Source organism: Equus asinus, chromosome 19, assembly GCF_041296235.1.
Source record: "Equus asinus isolate D_3611 breed Donkey chromosome 19, EquAss-T2T_v2, whole genome shotgun sequence".
In the NCBI taxonomy this organism is placed as follows: Eukaryota; Metazoa; Chordata; class Mammalia; order Perissodactyla; family Equidae; genus Equus; species Equus asinus.
The window spans coordinates 12,578,151-12,602,167 of record NC_091808.1 but is presented as its reverse complement, the minus strand read 5'-3'; the positions used below and the strand labels follow the sequence as shown (position 1 = coordinate 12,602,167).

The 24,017-nt window shown below is 38.8% G+C and overlaps 1 protein-coding gene and 1 long non-coding RNA gene across 4 annotated transcripts in view; one reads left to right on the top strand and one right to left on the bottom strand.

Annotated features, from left to right (window-relative positions):
- The window catches only part of LOC139041049 (uncharacterized), a 56,663-nt gene that overhangs the window by 1,395 nt on the left and 31,251 nt on the right, over positions 1-24,017 (bottom strand). Inside the window, exons 2-4 of one of the 2 annotated variants that reach the window (XR_011495529.1) lie at positions 18,003-18,116; positions 3,251-3,429; positions 1,041-1,845 (exon numbers count right to left, since the gene is read on the bottom strand). This is a non-coding gene — a long non-coding RNA (uncharacterized lncRNA). Of the gene's footprint in view, positions 1-1,040; positions 1,846-3,250; positions 3,430-18,002; positions 18,117-24,017 lie in introns of those variants that run through there. The other variant, XR_011495530.1, reaches the window with a different exon arrangement.
- The window catches only part of COL4A3 (collagen type IV alpha 3 chain), a 129,927-nt gene that overhangs the window by 78,701 nt on the left and 27,209 nt on the right, over positions 1-24,017 (top strand). For both annotated transcript variants that reach the window (XM_070489582.1, XM_014835935.3), the window contains exons 19-34: positions 2,351-2,435; positions 3,679-3,714; positions 5,423-5,587; positions 8,677-8,769; positions 9,263-9,358; positions 12,117-12,187; positions 12,972-13,154; positions 14,838-15,006; positions 16,940-17,032; positions 17,666-17,770; positions 19,360-19,457; positions 20,042-20,192; positions 20,550-20,663; positions 21,679-21,846; positions 23,379-23,468; positions 23,834-23,968. In XM_070489582.1, coding sequence (XP_070345683.1) covers positions 2,351-2,435; positions 3,679-3,714; positions 5,423-5,587; positions 8,677-8,769; positions 9,263-9,358; positions 12,117-12,187; positions 12,972-13,154; positions 14,838-15,006; positions 16,940-17,032; positions 17,666-17,770; positions 19,360-19,457; positions 20,042-20,192; positions 20,550-20,663; positions 21,679-21,846; positions 23,379-23,468; positions 23,834-23,968 — 1,852 coding nt within the window. The remainder of the gene's footprint in view (positions 1-2,350; positions 2,436-3,678; positions 3,715-5,422; positions 5,588-8,676; positions 8,770-9,262; positions 9,359-12,116; positions 12,188-12,971; positions 13,155-14,837; positions 15,007-16,939; positions 17,033-17,665; positions 17,771-19,359; positions 19,458-20,041; positions 20,193-20,549; positions 20,664-21,678; positions 21,847-23,378; positions 23,469-23,833; positions 23,969-24,017) is intronic.

The window sequence follows — 24,017 nt, the reverse complement described above, 5'->3', positions numbered from 1 at the left end:
TTGATCAAGTCCTTCAAAGTATCAAGGAAATTTTGAATCTAAGTCTTTCATTAAATGTTATGATGGAGATTATAGCATTTACCTTTTTATCAAACCGGGGAAAAGATAGCTGTTGTCATTATTTGTCCATTTCACAATGGACAAATGTTTCTATTTGGTCCTACTTGGTCTCTGGAATGCATTAGTAATGCCCATCCTGGGATGGGGAGAAGAAAACCTTTGTCTAATGAGACCTGGCCCAAGGTGATCCTGCGACCTCGAGGAGAGTGGGGGTGCTGCAGTGGAGGATAGCTGGGGCACCAGGGGCTGAGGGAGCCAGCTCCACCCCCTCCAGCAGGCCCAGTTATGACGACTCCTGCTCTTTCAGGCAGCAGAAACTCAACCATGGGTTTAGTGCAGAGCCAGCAACAACCAGTCCCTTCAGCCCAGCTCCATCGCAGCAGGCAGTCTCCCCTCTCGAGCCTGGATGTGGATGTGATGTCCCTCATCTCCTGACTGCAGGGTGGACACATTCTATACAGTGACTCTGGAGCTTAAGGAGATGAGTAAAAGGGACCCAGGCTCTGAGTTCTGGTATCCTTTCCTCTCCTGCCTCAAAAGATAGTGGTTCTCCCATTCAGGGTGCTGAGCAGGGCTGCAGTTCAACAGAAAGGTCCATGGTGGCAAAAGAGTAGGGGACGGGGGGGGGGGGTCCCATTACAATGTATTTCTCAGACCTCTCAGCCTAAGTAAGTTAACTCAGTAACTAGAGGAGGGTCCCAGAAATCTGCATCTTTACACGACAAGCGAAGGATTTAGATGCAAGCAGTCCCAAAATGCTTTTAGGGAGTTGCCGGGAGGATGAAATGGGCTATTTTCTGAAAGCACTTAGCAGAGTGGCCAAGAGTCAGCAGGTGCACACAGGTCATTATAGATTTTATGATGGAGATTATTATGTTATTATATTACTCTGAATTTTTTGTGATTTTATATATATTGCTTAACCACAAAGCTCTTGTTATCTCGTCTTCAAATGTCAACAATGTAAATTGGCCCCATGCAGTGTATGAAAAAAACAAGAGTTTATTTTTTAAAAAAGATTGGCACCATGAGCTAACATCTGTTGCCAATCTTCTTTTTCTTTTTCTTTCTCCCCAAAGCCCCCCAGTACATAGTTGTATATTCTAGTTGTAGGTCCTTCTAGTTGAGCTATGTGGGACACCACCTCAGCATGGCCTGATGAGCGGTGCCATGTCCATGCCCAGGAATTGAACCAGTGAAACCCTAGGCCACCAAATCGGAGTGTGTGAACTTAACCACTCGGCCACGGGGCCGGCCCCAAAAGAGTTGTTTTTAACTTTCATATTTCCATCTTCTTTCCTTCAAGATAAATGTACTGAATTCTGAGTGAAATCTACTTGCCAGTTGTTTCTTTCTTTTTTTTTTTTTTTGAGGAAGATTAGCCCTGAGCTAACTGCTGCCAATCCTCCTCTTTTTGCTGAGGAAGACTGGCCCTGAGCTAACATCCATGCCCGTCTTCCTCTGCTTTATATGTGGGATGCCTACCACAGCATGGCTTACCAAGCAGTGCCATGTCCACACCTGGTATCCGAACCGGCAAACTCTGGGCTGCTGAAGCAGAATGTGCGCACTTAACTGCTGCGCCACCGGGCCAGCCCTGCCAGTTGATTTCTGAGCATCCCTAGCTTACTGTGTGTTTTCTTATGCTCAATTCCATATAACTCTGCAGCTTCTAGTAACTTCACGGAAGTTCTGCTTAGGAAGTAGATGGTTAAGGAGATTAGCAGTAGGTCCACTGTGCATGTCAGAAACAATAGTCCTCGATTGTTGCAGGTCAATGGTGTCCTGAAATTTAAAGAAATAATCAGTAGAGTATTTTTTGATGTGTGGGTCCCAACATACTTTGAAATAAATTAGTCTATCAGGACAAGCATTGCTAAAAAGTAAAACAGAATAGAATAAAAAATATTAGAGTTGATCACATGTCATAACGGTAAGTCATTCTTTTGTGAACCTTTAATTTCTGTATACATATTCACACATACCCAGATATGTACATGTATACATAAATATGAGTGTGAAAGCTGGGTCACATCATAATACATAAATGTATTTCTAATTTAAAACCCAGGAAATACATATCATGATACCAGAAAGGTCAACTGTTATCTTTAATTTTATCCATCCATATATACATGACTATCATATTCCAGCTAACACATAAACTATGGATTGAGGAAAATAAGGAAATAATCATTTTGGCCAAAAAGAAGAAACTGTAGTAATTGCATTTGGTGAGCTGTCCATAAACAGCTATTCTTTCTCTTTACTCATTTCTTTCTCCTTTAAGACAGAATATTACGATGCTTACCAGGAAAAGGGAGATGAAGGAATTCCAGGCCCACCAGGGCCCAAAGGAGCTCGTGGCCCACAGGGTGAGAATAAATTCCTTCCTAAAGCATTTGCTGATCATTTCCCTGTCTTTCTTTCAAGGTAATGTATAACGTGATTATAGACCCAGAATTTGCAGGGGGAGAAGGGAGGTCTCCTAATTTTCATGGGTAGGGGTATTTTTTGGTGTCTCTTAATTTTCATATTTTCATAAGAATATTTCATAGGTGATATACCATGGGAGGTAATTAAATTATCTTTATGTAGCAAAGCATGAAGTTCAAGTCTGGCAAGAATACATTAATATGTCTGGGGGGCAAGGGGAGGGAGGGAGTGTAAGAAACCCACAATCTCAGTGGGATTATAAAAGAGAAAATGGAGACCCTAAAAAGCTGTTATTTGAGCAAATCCACACAAATAGTGACAAGGAGGGACTGAAGCCTTGGTTTCCTGACTCCTGGAGCATGGATCTGTCCTTGGCACCATGAATTAAAATCATATTTATTTATATTCTACTGCTTTTGATAGGTTGAAAATGTCTAGGTCAACAACTGTCATCTCTGGCTACACATTAGAATTCCCAGGAACTTCTAAATAATGACCATGTCAAGGTTACATCCCTGTGTCCTTATTTAATTGTCTGGAGGAGGGCCCTGGACACTGGCAGATCATAAAAGCTCCCTAGATTATTCTAATGTGCAGCCAGGATTGAGAACCACTGAACCAGGCAAATTATTGATATAAACAGGATTTTAAAGAAGAATTTTACTTAAAAGAGTAAAAGTTCTCAGTGTATTTAAATACATGGACAGATAAGTACAGGCATAGACATAGATCTTTAAAAATCTGATATGCTTACTATGAATCATTCATATGTCTCAAAGCATCAGAACCCCATGCAATGTTACATCCAGAAGCAATGTGAGATGGAACACTGGCCACCTGCAGGTCCTTGACCATTCCAGCTGTTTGATTTTCTTGTATCTGAACCATCCCAGGCAAGCGCCAGACACAGAACAGGCTCTTAGTAAATCTCTGCTGAAATATTTGAAAATGATAAGATAGTGTGATTCACTTTTGAGTATTAAACATCTAAAATTAGTTTCCTGTCTACAATTTGTCCAAATATGTGAAGTTTTCTAATACTTATCTACGTAAGAGTGGAGAAAAAGTCTAAAAAATATTTATCATTCATTATTATTATATTGTCATCCAAGATTTCAAAAATGAAGAGAAAGGAGTTATTTATATCTTCGTAAGCAATTAATCACTATCGTGTTTTCATAGGTCCCAGTGGTCCCCCTGGAGTTCCTGGAAGTCCCGGTATGTACATGTTTCTCAGGGTAGCAATAAAAATGCTATTAAAAGGAAAACACACTGCTCTCTAGTATGTTTGCATTGTTTACATAAGAGAAATGTTTCATTAATTGATATAAAAGTATTTCCGGCTTTAATTGTTAACTTTGTGACCTGCAGCGGAAAAGGAAGTGGAAGCTGACATAAAGTGATATAGAAATGCCCCTTTTTACTTCTCAGTGGTTTTAACTAAGTGTAAGATAGTAACACTGGAGTCTGAGCAAAAGGTTTGAAACTCAGAGGAGGCAGACATAGAAAATAATTTTATGTTAATTAGGTTGGTTAAATGATAGTTTTCATAATGTATCACAAGTTGCATAAGGATACATAGATTACAGTTATACATAAGGTTTTAAGTTTTACAATATATTGTTTATGGACATATAGACAATTCCATAAAGTGTAAAAACATCCATGAGTCATTACCATGGTTGCCTCTTGAGAGAGGAAGAATAGGATCAAGGATGATTAATCAAGGATTAATCACAGTGGCCTCAGTCATAACCGTAAAGACTGTAATGTGTCATGTTGTAAAGGAAACAAAACTAAGAAAAAATGGCCAAGATTCGATAAGCCCTGCCATTGATTATATTTTTCTCTATACCATGTTGCATATTTAAACTATTTCATGATTTTTAAAGTGAATTGAAATTAAGCAGATTGCAGAACTATATGTATATTATAATATCATTGTTAAAAAATAGACAAATGGATTAATATTATGTGTACTTGCATATGCGTGGAAAAATATACACCAAACGTTAACAGTGGGTCTCTCTTGAAATTGGAATGATGCAAAAGTATATTTTATCGGTCTAGCCAAAGATTAAGGAAGACTTCCTTCCCCCTGCCAGGCCCCTAAGTAATGAACAGGCTCCTTTAGGAAGCCAGTGAGTGAAAATTACAAACGTCTAAAAGAGACGTCAATCAGAGAGATTTGCCTTTATGTCAAAACACTTATGCTCAATAATCAGAAATAATCAGCTATTACCCTCACTGGTTTCTTAGCCCTCTGGTGGTGAGGTCTCTCTTCTTAACAGTTAAACTGTTTGCAAGATGGAGATTCAAAACTGGCTCCCTTTTCACATCCTTGTCATCTTAGGAGGGACAGGTGCAAGGGGTTTTGTACCACCTGGCACAGCTTTTTTTGGTGAGGAAGATTGGCCCTGAGCTAACATCCATGCTCATCTTCCTCTATTTTGTATATGGGATGCCACCACAGCATGGCTTGATGAGCAGTGTGTAGGTCCACACCTGGGATCTGAACCCCTTAACCCTGGGCCGAGGAAGCAGAGTGCACAAACTTAACCACTATGCCACTGCGCCAGCCCCTCACCATGCCCTTTTATAACTAACAATTGGCAGGAATAAAGTCCAAATACGATTTTCTCTCTTTTAAATAAAAAGACTGCAGTGCATCCCAAACTCTGTTTCAGTCCCTTGTAATAAATTACATGAATTATCTCATGGGAATGGAATGTTCCGAGCTAAACTGTGATAGTTTAACAAGGCCACAAAAGAAGGAAGATAATCACTTTTTATTTTATATGCTTTACATACCTATCACTTGTGCAACTTTTATAAATAAGAATACATCATTTTTTGCAATTGAAAAATAAATATATATTAATCAGGAAAAAATTTAAAAGACACTGAAATGATTATTTTCTCCAAGGGTCATCAAGGCCTGGCCTCAGAGGAGTGCCTGGATCACCAGGCATGAAAGGAAGTAAAGGTGAACAAGGACCCCCAGGAAAGGATGCAGTGGGGCCACCTGGGTCCCCAGGTTGTCCTGGTTCACCAGGCCCTCCAGGGTCACCGGGACCTCCAGGACCACCAGGTAGAGATGCCTAATGGGGCCCCTCTGGTGTATACTGCCCAGTGACAGATGTGTGCAAATCAGGGACAATGGACCGTACTTGCAGCTGGGCCATCAGTCTGTGTGGATCTTAGGAATCATCCTTCCCATGGTGTTCCGTTTTATTAGCCATCTGTGAAAGCAACTCTGGTGGAATGACTACTTTGCAGGTGCAGCAAAGCTTTGGCCTGAGTTTCCACAGAGGGCAGAGTGGGAGGCAGGGACAAGGGGAGTGAAGCAAGGAGGGAGTGATGGTTATCCAGTTGGCCTAAGCCAAGTGCAGCTGCTTGTTCATCCCTGGAAATCATCTTCCAAGAAGCTGTATACCTTTGTCTCAGGATAATCTGTCCCAGGGGAGAAGGAGGCAAGAATTTATCCACATGCTCCTATTTCTCATGGGTCAAAGATGTGACTGCACGGGACTGGGCTGACCCCGCTCCACCACACACATTTCCAGGCTGTCTTTGCATGGCTCCCAGGGCATCCCATGCCTTGGCATCAGCAGGGAAGCCCCAGCGCGAGAGGCTAGAGCTGTGCGGCATGAGCAGGAGGCAAAGTGCTCCCAGATGCAGTGGGTCAGAGACCTCAGAGCTGCGGCCCAGAGGACTTGAAGTGGTACCTGGCGGTTCCGATGTGGGTGTCCTTTCCACTCCCTCCACCTACAGAGCCACTTAGCATTCTATGTTGGCTAATAGGTACATAGAACCTCATGACCATGTAAGTTACTCTCTGCATTTTAAAATACCTTTCCTAGCAGGTGTCTGGGAAATCTTGTGTTTTTTAATCAACCCTCCTAATAGCCTTAAGAATCTTCTAGGTATCAGAAATTTTTTTAAAGAAAGGTAGAGATATTTATTATTTATAGACAATATGATTATAAACGCTGAAAATTCAAAAGAATAATCTGGAAAACTCTTAATACAGTCATGCGTCACTTAACGACAGAGATACGTTCTGAAAAATGCATCATTAGGCGATTTTGTTGTCGTGCAAACATCACAGAGTGTACTTACACAGACCTAGATGGCATAGCCTACTACAGACCTAGGCTACATGGTACTAATCTTATAGGACCACCATTGTATATGCGGTCCATCGTTGACCAAAATGTCACTATGTGGTGCATGACTCATTAAGATAATTCAGTTAATTGCCTGGTTATGCGAGCAAGATTAAAAAATAAATAAATAAAAGCTTTCTTTTAGGCCAACAATAATTCAAGAAATTATCCCATTAATAAAAAGACATAATGTCCAAGAACAAATCTGTCAAGCTATGATGTGGACCTATGCTGAAAACAAACCAAACAAAACTCAACGGAAACTTTACATGGTGTCACAGATTTTAACAATTTCTAGTCCTCCAAGTCTTTTTCAAGATGTAGGTTTTTGTATCCTTGTGTTATGGATGACAAGCCTGATGTGCAGAACTCACGTAAGCTCATGAATGCTAAAGTCAGGATCTGGACCAGGGGTACCTACAATAGAACTTCTCCCTCGCTGAAGATGCCATGCAACTTCTCCCTTTGAGACTGTCTTTGTTTCTTACCTTCTCTGCTCTAAGCAACACCTGCCTGTCCTTCCAGGTGCAGCTTCAAGTACAAGTCCTGCAGAAAGTTTTCACTGAGCCCACATCCTGTAACAATCAAGTTTATCCCGATCCCTGATCGTAGGATTTTTCACATTGCCTTGTCCTTGTCAGTTTCCCCTACAAGACTCAAAGCTCTTTGAGGTCAGGGACCATATCTTATTTACTGTTTTAAGCCCAGCATGTAGTATGGGGGCTGGAACACCGTAGGTACTCCAATATTTGTTGAATTAAGTATGAAATGAGTATGAAAATGTATAAGTATATACAAATGTATACCAAATGTAAAATTATACATAGAAGTCTACATTAGATATAAAAATGCCATCACATTTTACTGTTTTTTTCCCCTACATTTTTAAATTTAGTTGTTTCTTATTGAGGTATTATTTACATATGATATTATCTTAGCTTCAGGTGTACAACATAATGGTTCAATATTTGCATATATTGTGAAGTGATCACCACAATTAGTCTAGTTAATATTAATCACCATATATAGTTACAGAATTTTTTTCTTGTGATGAGAACATTTAAGACCTACTCTCTTAGCAACTTCCAAATATGCAATGCAGTATTATTAACTATAGTCATCATGCTGGATGTTACATCCCATGACTTATTTATTTTATAACTGTAAGTAGATTTTACTGTTTACAAATAACTATCTATTCATCTTAAAGACACACAACACTGGATCACAAAATGGGCATTCTTTTCATAATCAAGCAGACATAATATAACACACACCACATTCCATCTAAATTAAATGTTTCCACTGTTACCTGTTGCTCTTAAAATTGGGGCAGCTATAGGTACTGTTTTTAAATATTTAGTTTCATCAGCACTGCCTTCAACCTATATTTGAAATGGCAAGACCAGAAATTAGATTATAGAACACGAGTCTGAGAGAATTAGCTATTCATTGTAATATTACAATAGCAGATTTTTGTGGAAGACTGGGAAGAGCTTTCTGGAAAAGCTGCTTTAAGAATGACGGACTCAATTGATGTGAACAAGCAAAGAGGAGAAAACAGATGATGTCCTGAGTCAGAATCCATTTTTTTCTGTCAGTATGTTAAGCATCTCCAATCTATCAGGAAAATACAATGTATCCAAGATACACAGAAGAATGAGATTTGACCCTTTCCCTAAAGATGTTAAAGGGATAGTCTTGGAATAATTGAAAACAATTGAATTAAGATAACAGGGGTTGATTATGTGATGAGAAATACCATAAAATGAGCTTTCAAAGAATCACCACATCAGTATAAAAAAAAAATCACATGCTTGTGATGTGAAAGGAAAAGTTGGTCAACATGCATCAGTCTTTTCAGTTGCAGATAATCTTCAAGACTCAGTTTCCAAAACAAACATGGTGGAAATGCATGCAAAATAATACATATTACTAAAACACTTGCCAATAGAAGAAAAAACACTTAGAGAAATGAAAAACTAGCTTTGGTGTTGTCTTTTTTTTGTAGGTGAAATCATTTTTCGCGAAGGTCCACCTGGAGATGGTGGGCTTCCAGGCCATGTAGGGTCTCCAGGAATCCCAGGAGTCTATGGGCCCAAAGGTTGGTTCGATCAATGGTGTTCTATTAGAATAAGTCATCTCATCATCATTATTATCACTGAATTTTTTTCCCCTGAGACAACACTGATCCCAAATATCAGACAGTCAGGTATGGCTTCTTTTCCAAAAGAATTACCTAAAAGTATTCATTTATCTCTAAATCAATCAGTTATTTAACACTCATGCAATAAATCATTGGCTCTTCCTAGAAGATGAGTTTTATCCTGCACTCAAAGAGATAAATGCTTAAATAGTAGATGTTTTATACTAGATTCTTGGGATTTCCTCTCTAAGAAGACCAAGAAGCTCAGATGGATAAATTAAGCAGTTATAATAGATGATTTTTTTAAATTAATATGTACAGTGTCCTAGATTATTTTCGCTACATGAAAAAAATTTTAAATGTAACAAATGATTATGTAGTTGGAAAATATTTGTCCTTTCTGAGGACTCAGTGTGGGTTTAACAGTAATGCAAGCACGTTCTCATTGCAGGGGAACCGGGCTTCTTGTGCACACAGTGCCCTTATGCCCCAGGGCCTCCGGGTCTCCCAGGATTGCCGGGGTTAGATGGCGTAAAAGGAATCCCAGGTACAGACCATTTGCATGCAAGTTTTTTTGCAAGTATAAATGGGTCAACTCATTGGGCAGTAAAAAAAGGGATCAGATTTCTGGATGTCATGATGTGGTTTATATGAACCTAGAGGAAGACTCTCAAAAACATATTCTGTATGTTTGGTAAGCCAAAATACCATAAAAGCTGGCATGTTTCCCTGTTCCATTTTAGTCGCTGAATTCCAGCAAACGATGGTGTTATCCAGGAATTATAAACTCATATTCCTGTAGGAGATCAGCAGGTAACTCAGAGGAGTAAAGCAGCCATACTAAACACACATCACTTCTCTCTTCCGTAAAGAAATAAGCTCTCTCCCACTTTGTTCTCAAAAGACGTGACCTTTCTCCATACATTTTTTCATGTCCCCACTTTCAATAAAATCATGGGCATATGCACTATTTCACATTCCTCTTAAGGATACAAGCGCAATAAAAAAGTATACTAATAGACAACAGTGCTGGGGACAATAGAGAGTGGTGAGGACTGTGGTAAACCAGAGGGCACATTGAAAGGGGCCATCAGGCATTCAACTCCAGCATAACGTTACTTTGCAGCATTTTAGGCCCTGTGTTAATAAATCTGCCAATTTTTCATGAGAAGAAAGAAATTATGATTTTTATCTGAAATCTCTTTTTTTTTGATATTAGTCACTAAATCAATTTTTGAAGGAAAAAACCATTTCATAGGCCAATATTCTGAGGGCCATATAGAGGATCTGTCACTTCGCTTGTCAACCTCTGGGCCACACCAGGACTCTCCACCCAACACTGTTGGTCCAGGCTGTCACTCCCTCTGCTGTCCAACTCCCCCGTCCTCAGTCACAGAACCGGCCAGGGACAAACCTTGAAGCAGAACAAGTCTGTGTTTATTAGCTGGGCTCCTCTGCCCCTTGTGCCACTCCCCTGGCTACCCAGGGCCTCTCACAGGGTACCACGCAAAGTCTTAGTTCTCCCATCAGCTCCTTGGTCTTTAGACACCATCATCAAACTATTTATCACATCAGCAAGAGCTCACGTTGTGGAGCCCTTGGTCAGCATGCTAGGCACTTTTCTAGGTGTCGTATGTTCCTCCACACTTTATTCCTCACATCAACCCTAGAGGTAACTACTATTCATTAACTCCATTTGACAGATGAGGAAACTGAGGCATAAGGTGGCATAGCAAATAAGTGGTAGAGTCTGGACTCAAATCCAGCCTGGACTCTCCTCCAAAGACATGCACTTTCCCTCCACATTGGCATCCCTTAATTGCTGTCCCAGGGGCTGCCCTTTGAGCAAGTTAATCCAAAGGTCTACCTGGTAACAGAGATAAGGGGATGTTTGTAGGTTACCACCATCCAGTAGACATCTGCATTGGCACAGGGTCTTCAAGGAGGCTGGGTCTCAGTCCAAAGAAGACAGGCTAATGGTGGCAGCTGCGGGCACTGTGGCCAGCCAGTAAAGGACACACATTCGGGCAGGGATCCTTCATCACCCACAAATCCCACCACTGCTCCTTTATAAAGACCTTAGTTACCTTGCAATCGCCGCCCCTTGATTCCCTAAGACAGGCTTGAGAGGGAAGGAGGAGGTGAAGGGTGAGGGGGTAAATGGTGGGGGAAATTGTTCCTTATGCAGCTCCTATTCAGTGCCCAGGCTTCTGGGAGAAATGTTCTATTAAAACAGAAGCTAAAAGTAAGTGAAGGAGGGAGGAAAAGAATAAAAGCGATGCCATCATTATTTTCCTACATTCCCCTTAAGGGACCTCTGGCTCAAGGCTAGAAGGCAGGTGGGCAGCTCACGGCTGCTGACCAACGAGTTGTGTTATTGTATTTTCCTTGGTTTCTCTGCAGTTGGCATCCTACAGGTATAGCTCAAAGAAGTAGTTTAGATTACTATCAAACAATATATTCTGGCTCAAAATCATCAAAAAATAGCATATGAATAAACTGACCTGAGATCCATCCAAAAGATCCTCAAAAGGGATCATCTTTACAAAGATATTTAAATACTTACAGGAAGTATAAAACTGTGTAGTAAAATGCAATTTGGCAACAGATATCCAAAGCCTCAGAAAAGTTTGTGCCCTTTTGGTCCTGCAGTTCCACTTTTAGGCATTTATTATAAAGGAAATAATTGGATAAATTTGGAGAACTAAATATGCAGAGATATTTATCATTGCATTGTTTACAACAGCTAAAAGCTGAAAAAATAATGTCAATGTTTAAAAATAGCAGTTAGCTGAATAAGTAATTCACCCACACAATAGGCTTACACAGCCATTTGAAGTGAAGCTATAAATCTATATTTATTGACATATGAATAGTATGATTCCAAAATAGTGTGTATATAAGTCCTTTGCGCTTATGGATATAAAATCTAATGGGTAATCTACATGAACAGTTTGGCAAGTATTGTCTTCTGGTAGAAGATTTATGGATGATTTTTATTCTCTTCTTTCTGTATAATTTCTTTACAATGAACATATATTACTTTTATTATCAGGAAAAATGTGTACCTCCTCAAAATTATAAAGACAGGAATTTTGGGAAGCTAAAATTTACAAGAGTTCCTGTTTTTTACTTGCTCTCTTATCCACTTATTCATTCCCATTCTCTTCTTGCACTGTGTGTTTTAAGATGGAAATTGTCAATCTTTCCTCAGAAGGAAACACCCTATTTTCTTCATACACTGCGTTACCCTGGCTTCTCAGAGCTGGTGTTCAATGAATATTTAATAATTCATTGCTTTGCAGGAGGACGAGGAGCAGCTGGCATTAAAGGAAGCACGGGGTCCCCAGGAAGTGTGGGTCTTCCAGGATTTCCGGTAAGATTTCACGGTTCTGAAGTTTAGTTTCAATTTGGACAATGGAGCATCACATATAAGTCATCAGTTGGTGCCTGGCAAAGAGTAGGCACTTAATAGATACTTGATGATTAAATGAATAAATGAATGACGTGTGAATTAGTAAGTGAATGAATTAATGAATTTATAATCATTTAAAATGGTGTCAGAGACAGAACAAAGATCAGTGGTTGCCTGGGGCTGAGTTCAGGAACAAGGATTGACTGCAAATGGGTTTGAGGGAATTTGGGGAAGTGACGGGAATGTTTTAACACTGGATTGTGGTGATTGTGGCATAAATGTATAAATTTACTAAAAGTCATTGAATTGTATTCTTACAAAAGATACACTCTATGGTATGTAAATTACACTTCAATAAAGTTGTTAAAAAGTTAAAATTTTGCTTATCATAATGAATCAGAAAGTTATATATGGATACGTATATTTAAGTCAAATTATCCAGAGATGCATATTAAAATTTACCAACAGTCTAACATAATCTGAATTGTGATGATGATTGCATCATATTGAATTATATTATTGTGCATGTTACATTGAATTTTACTGTTTAACTGAATTCTTTTCCAGTTTTGGAAGCAAAAACAAAGCAAAAAAATCTTGAAATTACACTGTAGGCCAAAGAAAGTGTCTGAAAAAAAAATCCATGTTCATTAAAATTGAAAAGTTCTTGTTGGCTTTTTTTTAAGATTGACACAAGAACAACGCTAACTAAATGCAATGCGGACTTATTTCTGTACCACCCTAGGGATTCCCAGGTGCTCAGGGTGACCCAGGACTCAAAGGAGAAAAAGGCGAAGCTCTGCAGCCAGAAGGACAAGTGGGTGCCCCAGGGGATCCTGGGCTCCGAGGGCATCCTGGAAGAAAGGGCTTGGATGGAATTCCTGGAATTCCAGGAGTCAAAGGATTACCAGGACCTAAAGGCGAACTGGTTGGTATTCAGTAACTTTTTTCAAATTTCTCTTCCTATAAATTACATGCTCTAAAGTTAAGAGATGAGGTGACTTCCTTTCAAAAAATTGTTTGGCCACTCAGCACATTTCATCCTTCTAACTGCACAATGAGGCATCTTCAAATAAGCAGGCATAACCTGAGCAAATATTTATAGTATTTTGACAAAATAAATAGGTAGCACTTAATAATTTTTTTAGCCCAAAGGAAATTCTACATTGATAATGATCTTGTGTCTTCTACCAGTTACAATTCCATATTTATATCAAACAAGTTTATAGAGAAGTTCGGAAAATGATTAACAGGAAAGTTTTAGTCAATATTTTCAGGGCAATGATCATTCTTCTAAGTAAAAATAAATGTGTAAAATGACCGAATATTTAGGGATAGGGTTATCAAATAAAGAGAGCAAATGTTTTGTCATTTACATTATTTAAGCTTATGTAAATTCTCTCTCTTTTCATGGGATAGAATCTCTCACATGTTCATTCGAGAGATTCCTACCAGGATCTGTTTTAAAATGTCATGGAGTCAGAGGCTGAGAACCTCACAACGGATCTATGAGAAGTTTGCAAGTCATGCTGCCCAGCCTGGTGTACGAAATACCAGTTTCTCCCAGAGTCAATCAGTTTTATTCAATTTTCTCAAAACAGAGAAACCTGGCAAACCAATTTAAAGGTTCACTTACAGCCTCAATATCAGAATATGAATTGTGACTCCCCAAGATGTAGATACAATAGCAGTCTTTCCTAGACCTTTTTGACTACAAAACACTTTTTGGCTGGGAGCAGCTAGCAGGACCAATATTTCACACTCTCCTTTGGCAAACTGCCAGGCTGTCCCCCAGATGGTAGTTTGCTTATAGAGGGACAGAGTCTAGAATTCTTTAGGTTTAGTATTAATACAGTTCATATGATGCCCCTATTTGCATCTCACTAATTTCTTTATTAGTTCTAGTAAAGATGTCCCAGAAAGTGAGAGAAAATCAAGGAGCTGATTTGAGTCTATGCCCTGTCATTATTAAAAAAGGACCACTTAACCAGCTTTTAATATTGATCAAAGAAAAATCTGGTCAAATTTATTATTTGGGGCCATTTTGGGGAAAAAGGGAAACTTTGATTATTTTGTCAAATTTAACTTTAAAATACACAACTCATTTTCAAAGTTATATCCTATGAAATTTAAAAAACGATATTTTATAAGGAAAAATTAATACAGATAGAATATCTCTTTTGTAATGAAAATAGCTGGTGAAAACCAATCAAATAAAGTTTGCTGTACTTGTTTTATTTTAGAAATGTGCCATTAACATGAATGTCTCACCTCTAATGCCATTTAAACCATTGGCTGATTTGAACTAAGTTTTAGGGACTATTATCATATGGGTGGCATCTTACCATAGGACATGTGAAGTGGAACTTGAAAGTGTTTCAAGTGAACCAATGAAGTTTCAAATGAAATGCTGCTGAGTTCCAAAAGGCATAAAACGATAAAAACCATACAGTGCTCTTATGTTAGTAATAGTTTCCTTCACATGCCAACTGCTTTTTAATTCAAGATCTTCTCAATGATGACCTAAAGGTATGCATATACATAGTAGGATTAACCTGTGTAAGGAGATGCTGGAATGGAGCACTCTCCAAACATAACTCTATTGTCACAGGCCCTGAGTGGTGAGAAGGGGGACCAGGGTCCTCCAGGGGATCCTGGCACCCCTGGGTCTCCAGGACCTGTAGGACCGGCTGGACCATCAGACTATGGATTACACGGAGAGCCTGGTCCAAAGGGCACCCAAGGAGTTCCTGGAGCCCCTGGACCACCTGGAGAAGCCGGTTGGTTAGTTTTCTTTCCAGTCCTGTTTTCCTTTGGAGTGGGTTGATGGTTCCTACAGCTAGTGAAGCTCTCTCAGGACTAATGAATGTATAGAAACTTGCTTCCAATATGTAGAATATGTCAACTCATGGACACTGGGAAAGGATATGTAGGATATGTTAAAGAAAATCCATTTTTTCCCCTTACTGAGCAATTCAGCTGGAATTGCCTAGGATAGTCTATATCTATTAGTGATATAAATATATGGGGTGAGTGGAAGTCATTTATGATAAACAAAAAGGAGGCAAAAACCCATGAAATTGATCTTGAGAAGCCTCTTCGAGGACTCAAGACCCCAGTAATGTTATCACAAATTTGTCCTTTTTGATCCATAACCCAAAAGATGGTTTATAAATAAAACTTCAAAATATCTAAGACAAATGAAGAAAAGTTGTCTGATAACAGTTTTAAAGTCCTGTTAACTTTGGGATCCACGTGTAAGGAACATAGTTGGATTCAGGAGGAATCCGATCCTCAATGTTTGTGGCAAAGAACACGGTGGAAGATGAGAATTGCATGTTACTGACAGTTTTAAACAAACAATGCCACCATGGTCATTTTTTACTTCTAAAATCACTTTAAAGGGTGAGACCCAATAAACCAGTGTTCTCCAAATCTTTTTATAATACCTCTCATCAGTAATAATTTTTGAGGGCACATCCCCAAAGTATTCATATATAATAAATTGTATGCATGCATTTCTGTCCACAGATGTACATAAACCTTATTTTATGATTATTTATATGTATTTTTTTTCTGCACCTTACTTCTGAGGCTGCTGTTCTATTCCAGGGATTGGCAAACTATGGCGGCCCAGTCCCAAATCCATTTATGTGTGGTCCACAAGCTAAGAATAGTTTTTATATTTTTAAATGATTGGGGAAAAAAACAAATAATATTTCTGACACATAAAAATTCTATGAAATTCAAGTTTGAGTGTGCATAAAATAAAGTTTTATTGGCACACAGCACACATTCATTTACGTGTTGTTTCTGGCTGCTCTCATGCATGATGGCAGAGTTGAGTAGTTGTGACAGAGACCATCTGGACCACAAAGCCTAAATTATTTGCTATCTGGCCTTTAACAGAAAAAGTTTACTGATACCTCCTCTAATCTACCTTTTAACTCTCTTCTGTTCTTTCTAAATGTGAATCTTTAGTGAAGGACTAAAATCATAAAATATTGTAAAATCATAAAATATTATATGACAAATATATTGTCATAAAATATATTATCATCAAATTTTTCCCATGATACTACTGTAAATCTATTTTTTCTATAATTATATGAATATATGGACAATACTAATAACTAACACATTTTTAACCTTGGCCATTGTGGTCAGAACATTATCCCAAATCTTTACCAGCTGGGTACGCATGATTTCCCCAATGACACACGAGGAATTTATCAGAGAGGTTAAAAAATGTGCCCACCCTCACAGACCTTATAAATAGCAGGGCCAAGATTCAAGCACAGTTCAGCTTGTCGGGCCACATTTTCATGTTTTGTTCAATATACTGTTCTGCCCTCCTGTAAAAATTAGTCATCCAATAAATAAATATCCGACCAGTATTCATCAAGATGTAAGCTGAATTCCATATTATCAATTTTCTTTAGAATAGGGCCTCTTTCAATAGACCAGCACGTTGAGCTATTAATTAAAACAAGACTTAGACAATAATAGATGCCTATAGATATTTGTTGACTGAATAAGAAACTTTCTATGGGCTGGTCATCTTTAAGCCATTTTTGAAGCCTGTGGCAGCAGAGCCTATTTTTTATATTCCTTGGGATATGTTTGTAAACAGCTTATAATTATATTTTTTCCTTCTGAACAAAGAAAAGCTTCAATATGCACACCAGTCTTACGATCATAAATTTTCCTAAGGTCCTAAGGGAGAATTCAATGTTTTGACACCAGTCCCAGGCCCCCCAGGATTTCCAGGGCCCCCAGGCCGTGCTGGGCCCCGAGGCCCACCTGGTGAGTATCCCCTTTGTCCAGTCTGGTGCACAGCATCAGATGGTACCCTGACTCTCCTGGAAAAATATTGTCCCCGTTATAAGGAAAAAATACACTCATTGGCTCCTAAAGAGAGCACAAGCCAGAGTTCTGTCAGATAACAAGCCAACAGGCAGGGGACTTGCTGTTGTCCTTTGTGGTTATTCAAATTATTCCCATTCTGCTTCTGATTCCAAAGGAGAACTGATATAATTACTTAATTCGAATTCGAGAGCAAAACTATCTTCATGGATTTTTGGTGGAGGAACAAGCAATGTTTGCCAATGGTTAATCGTGATGGTTCCTACAGTGTCTTCATTTGAAAACTTAATTTCTTTGCCAATATGATCTAGAATTTAATTTTTCACGCATGGAGAAAGACTTATATAATTCAAGATATCTAGAATTTTTTTCAGGAATTAAATTATATTTTCAAAATTATTTGCAGCTCCTAATGATTAGTGCTTTGGTTAGGAGAAAGGGTTTACAGTTGGGGTTATGTTAAAATTATTTCTTAATTTTCAAAAAGGTCTAGGATGACACAGAAATTTAGACATTTTGTTTTAGGTCAAGATAAAGGAAAGTTGCTAATGTGGATGTATGTGTTTTTTTAAGGTATCCCTGGATCCATAGGAAAATGTGGTGATCCGGGTATTCCTGGGCCTGATGGTGAACCAGGAATTCCAGGAATTGGATTTCCTGGGCCTCCTGGACCTAAGGGTAAATTTCAAAATTTTTGAAAATAAGGTTCCTTGTGGATATTTAGAAAATGTAAATACATATAATGACTAACATAGAAGATAGCCATAATATCCTTTAAAATTATGTGTCCCAAGAGTGTTAAATGGGAAAAAAATTTACAATAATGTTAGGCAGCATTCACATTAATTTATGCAATCTCAACTCATTTACATCTTTTTAATGAATGGAAAAATATGGGAAGTAAACTCACCAAAATGTTTGTAGTGATTCTTCTTGATTGTGGGATTATGAGGAATTTTTTTCTTGACTTCTTAATAGATGTCTGCACTTTTTCCACTTACACATTTCTTCACTTTATGCATTTCTTTAATAACAAAAAACAATTATTAAATCACAGAAAGCTGACTTCCTTCTATGCTCCAAAATAAATTACAGAAGTTATCTTCCTTTAGGAAAAAGTACTGCTTCCCATCGGAGGGAAAACATACCACAGAAATCCACATACTGAGGACTTAAATAATAACCTGAGGCTCCCCAGGGACAAATACATCAAAGTCATGTCCAGCATAACATAGCAGTAACCTCAGTCCCTGAGGGCTTGCATACAACTTCAGATTTTATGATAATTTCATGTTTTTTCCAACATTATTTAAAATATAATCCCTTTGTCAAAATATAATCCCTTTTATTGGTGCTTCATCTCTTGGATTAATATGTCAACAATGTTTATCATACATAAGTTCCGCCCAAATATGGGAATATTGATTTTAACTTCTGAGTATTTGAAATGGAAAACATAATCACATTTCTCATTTCCAAGAATGGCTTTGATGCCAAGTTCTTGCATTTCTTCCTAATGATCTCTGAAGTAATGTACTTCTCCTACTATAAATGCATCAGAGAGAAGTTACTTCATTACATTCAATGGCTGCTAGAGGACATGAGGAAGTAATTCTCCTGAGCAACCCCTGTTGAGAAAGGCTATCTTTCTGGGTTCTGGAAATGCTTTACATTTTGATCTGGGTCATGCTGGCATAGACATATATAAGCATGTAAAAATCCAGTTGGCTGTATACTGTATGCAAAATATACTTCAAAAAAAGTCAACCAAATGATCAACTAGTATTAATATTTAAAGAATTGTAGGGTGCTGTGGCTGGCCCAGTGATGTAGTGGTTAAGTTCACATGCTCCAATTCAGTGGCCCAGGGTTCACTGGTTCAGATCCTGGGCGTGAACCTACACGCCACTCATCAAGCCATGCTGTGGCAGCAACCCACAAACAAAATAGAGGAAGAGTGGTACAGATGTTAGCTGAGTGACAATCTTCCTCACACACACACACACACACACACACACACAATTGTAGGGTGCTAACCGACAAAAATGGAGGTCATTTTTTTAAAAATTGGAAACCAATGTAATCAGATTTGCAACTGAATTTATTTTTAACTGCTAACTTAGCAGTTGGCTTTCTCATCATTCAAACTTTCATAAAAACATCTCTAGCTGCTTGCCTCATAAAAACATTAGATAAAATAAGAGAGAGACTGCTCAGAACCTTTTATTAAGACTAATCCTACAATCTTTATTATCTTTTCTCTGTAGGAGACCGAGGTTTTCCAGGAACAAAAGGATCACCAGGTTGTCCTGGAGAAATGGGAAAGCCAGGGTTACCCGGACAGCCAGGCCTCCCAGGAGCCAAGGTCTTGGAGAATTAAAATGCAGACTGATAAGGGGGAGAGGAGGAACAATTACAGTCGGCCAGTTAGGATGCTCCTGCCAGGCAGAACACTCTGTGCGCAGAAATTACCAATATATTTGTAAATGATGATACATTAAATATTTTTTTTAAGTTTCTCTGAACCTTCCCTCCTTTTTAGAAAAGAAAATATAAGGTATTAGAAGACAAGTTTGTTTCTCTCTTTCTTCCTTAATCTTCAGAAACATTCAGAGTATTTAAAATGGGAGAACTCTAGAAAGAAATATAGACAGCTATGAAAAAACTATTAAAAGTAGAGACATCTAGACTGTTTACAGAAAATTCCACAGTCTTCTGAAAAAGAGGCTGGAGGCTCTGAAGAATTATTGAGCATAATTTTATAGAAAAGTCAGCAACTAGAGTTGAAAAGGCAAAGTTGATGGAATGGTGGTGACTCTGTGTAAAAGGGACTTAGAACCTCTGTAATGGAAATATTATTGTCAAGTAAGGAGCCCTACAGACCAGTCAGTAGTCAGTAAGGATTTGGAAGCATGATATAGTAAAACTAACATGATTTCTGTGCTACAGGGAGAACCAGGACCAGCCATGCCTGGGGAACCAGGAATACCAGGTTTTCCAGGAGAAAGAGGCATTTCTGGGGAAAATGGAGAAATTGGACACCCTGGACTTCCAGGTCTCCCTGGATTTCCAGGAACTGGAGGGCTTGATGGACCACGAGGTACAATAGCAAGTGTGATTACTTTTCTCCACTGTGAGCTTAGCTAAAATGCAGCAAATGGAATGTGGAGGTGCTCAAGCGTGAAGAATTCTTCTCAAACAAACTTTTTGCTCAATAAATAGAATCTGTGGGGCCTAATTATTTTTCCGTTAACATTGCTGCCCTACCTTTGTTCCTTCTTTCTTCCTTTCTTCCTTCCTTCTTTCCTTTTTAATGAGTGTTCTCCATATAAGACATATTAATGGTATTAAATATAGGTCTGGTTTAGGGGAAAAAGTTACAGGAGAATGATTCGGATAGCAATACTAGGATCTTAGGTTTTGGCATCTGAATATATTCTTGGGCTCTATTTTGCAGGGGATCCAGGGCAGTCCGGACCACCCGGAGAAAGAGGACTCCCAGGAAGGTGCACAGAGGGTCCCAGGGGAGCCCAAGGACTTCCAGGCTTAAATGGATTAAAAGGGCAACAAGGTAGGAGGGGGCCTTGTAACCAGTCACCAGGCAGGCAAGTGATGACATGGGACTCCTACTCTACACTTTGCTGCTTAACATGGGAACTGTCCAGCCAAAAGTCCTGACCACTGTTCAATGGGAAATGTTATTTTGGAAATATAAACCTTATTGTCATAGATTCATTGCAATGTGTACTACCTATAGAGGAAGAGACCTGAAATTAATATAATAAAATTGGTCTGTGTCTTTTATGCAAGAAAATATGAATACTGAAGATATATTTAGATGTGTATTTACATATATGTTTATATAAACTCTCAGGAAAAGCTTTACATTTAATATTTCCCTAAGTATTTTAAAGTGGTAAATTTATCCTGATTATTAAAATAGAGTGAATGTTTGCAAAGATATGTCTAACAAGCTATAAACTAAAATACATAGTTGATTGCTTTACAAGCAACATAAAAGAAACGGTATAAAAATAAATCTAAATTATGCAGGCTAGATGGTCCAGATCATGGGAAATTTTATCTTTTTGGCTCCTCTCAACCAGATCTGCGAACTATTTCTGGGAAAAATCCTTTAGAACGCAGCTAATGCCTGTGGGCTATCATACTGCTTAAATGTTCACAAACAAATTTTTGGCCAAGATGTTAATTGTTGTAGTGGTGCTAATATTGTTTCCAGAAGCATCTGGTGGCTTGCCTCCACGTGAGTGGCTCTGTGTGTATTCTGCAGGTGAAAGACTGAGCCACAGTCATAAAGTGCAGTCCCAGGAAGTGCCTGCAGGACTAGAAAATAAATCTAAATTCTACACTTTTATTACTGCATGAATCATTGAAAGAGAGAATGTTAAAGCCAGAAGGGATCTTAGAAATTTTACAGAAGGGGACCTAAATCAATCAATCAATCAGATAAGTGTGTGGTTTGCCCAAAAATCACAGAGCTAAATATTTACAGTCATAAAATATTTCTGGAGTTGGTGGGGAAAGCACTTGTGTGTTCATTCATTCATTCATTTATTCATATATAGGCAGAAGAGGCGAAACAGGGCCAAAGGGAGACCCAGGTATTCCAGGTTTGGATAGGTCAGGATTTCCTGGAGAACCTGGACCACCAGGAATACCAGGTCATCGAGGTGTGACGGGACCACCTGGTCAAAAAGGATACCCAGGAAATCCAGGATTTTTAGGGCCACCAGGTATCCTTTTTTGTGGTTTTATTTTTTTTCTTCTCTCTTCTTCCACATTTTCCTTTTAAAGTGGCTATTTAAACTAGAGATAGGCATAGGCTTTTGACTCTATGCCTCTCTTTCAGTTAGTATGTTTCTTCTTCTGAATTATTTGTAAGGAGACAAACCGCTGGAACATGGTGGAGGTAGGATGATAACATTTCACAATTACCAAGGATATGACTATTTTTGCTGTGTAATCCTTTTTATGTATTACTCCTAAAATATATTTGCTAGTATTTTGTTGAGAATTTTTGCATCCATATTCATAAGGGATACTTACTGGTCTGTCGCTTTCTTTTCTTATGATGTTTTTATCTGGTTTTGGTATCAAGGTAATGCTGGCCTTATAGAACAAGACAACAAGACAGGAAGTGTTTCCTCCTCTTGTATTTTCTGGAACAGTTTGTGGAGAATTGATGTTCTTTTTTTCTTTTTTGTTGGGAGAGATTGGCCCTGAGCTAACATCTGTTGCTAATCTTCCTCGCTCTCTTTCTTCCTGTCCCTCCCAAAGCCCCAGTACATAGTTGCATACTCTAGTTGTAAGTCCTTCTACTTCTATGTGAGACACCACCACAGCATGGCTACTGACTGATGAGTGGTGTGGTTCTGTGCCCAGGAACCAAACCTGGGCCACCAAAGCAGAGCACACCAAACTTCAACCACTAGGCCATCAGGACTGGCTCGTGAATTGATATTCTTTAAACATTTGTTAGTATTCACCAGTGAAATCAGCTGGGTCTGGACTTTTCTTTATGGGAAGTTTTTCAATTAATAATTCAATCTCTTCACTGGTCATAGGTCAGTTCAGATTTTCTATTTCTTCTTGAGTCAGTTTTGGTAATCTGTGCTTCTCTAGGAATTTGTCCATTTTGTCTAAGTTATCTAATTTGCTGGCAAATAGTTCTTTTTATTTCATCATTATTTTTCTAGTTTATATGTTTAGGGGAAAATATTCCAATTGTCCCCTCATGACCTAAAGACCTCACTGATCTCTCCTCCAGAGAGGAGCGCAGAATAACAACTTAATCTGCAAATTATCCTTTCATTCATATCACTGAGCTACTATCATGTGCCAGCACTGTTCCAGGCCCGGGAGACACATCAGTGGACAAGACTCCACCTCCGACAGTGGAGGAGACAATAACAAATACATTTAGGAACTAAGTTCAACTAGAGACAAGTGCTATGAAGAAAATAAAGCAAGGGAACATAACAGAAAGCTATTGATCAGGACTTAGGAGGAGGGAATGCTCTAAAACTTCAGCATATTCTAGTCTCATCCATAAATGTGATCTGCTACCAATGACTTCAAATATATGATGTAAAAAAGACCGTTTACTGACCCATTACAAATATGGTTATTTTCTATTTAGTGAAACCATTCCTTTAACTCCCAATCTCTCTAAGTATAATTTATTTTATTTTAATTTTTTGGAATATCTGCTTTTCTCATTCTGCACAACATGCATGTGCTGCTTTGTGTTAATTTGTTCCCATAGGTGAAAAAGGAGCGGTTGGGACGATGGGCTCTCCCGGATTCACTGGCCCTCCGGGGCCTCCTGGAAAGCCAGGCACCCCAGGACAGAGGGGTAAGTGATACTCTATCTTCCCAGCTATCAGGAGGCATGAATGATGTTCGTTTATTTAGCAGCAAAATAAATGACATTTTATTCTCTGAGGGGAAAATAGTTCTGTGAGAACCGTATACTTGATTTTGCAGATTTCTGTATTCCTTTTTCCCATTTGAATGGGATCATATTTTCTCCCTGCAGGCTAATAGCAGTCCCCTCCTGCGGCTGCCTGTTTGGGGCAGCTGTTTATCAAGTTCTCCGCACTGTTAACCTTTTTGATTTGTTTTGTTTTGTTTTGTTTTATGAGAAACACTGTTAACTTTTGAATCCGTAGGAACTACTTAAAGAATGGAGCCACTGATGTTGGTCTTCCTGTCTCTCAGGCAGCTCTGGAATTCCAGGAGTAAAGGGCGAGAGAGGGCCCCCAGGAGCCAAGGGGGACGAAGGAGACAAGGGAGCCTCAGGGTCTTCTCAAATATCCCACGTACTGGGGGACAAAGGAGAACCAGGCCTCAAAGGTACACACTTCCTCATATTTAGAACCAGAACGTCAGAGCTGAGTCTGAG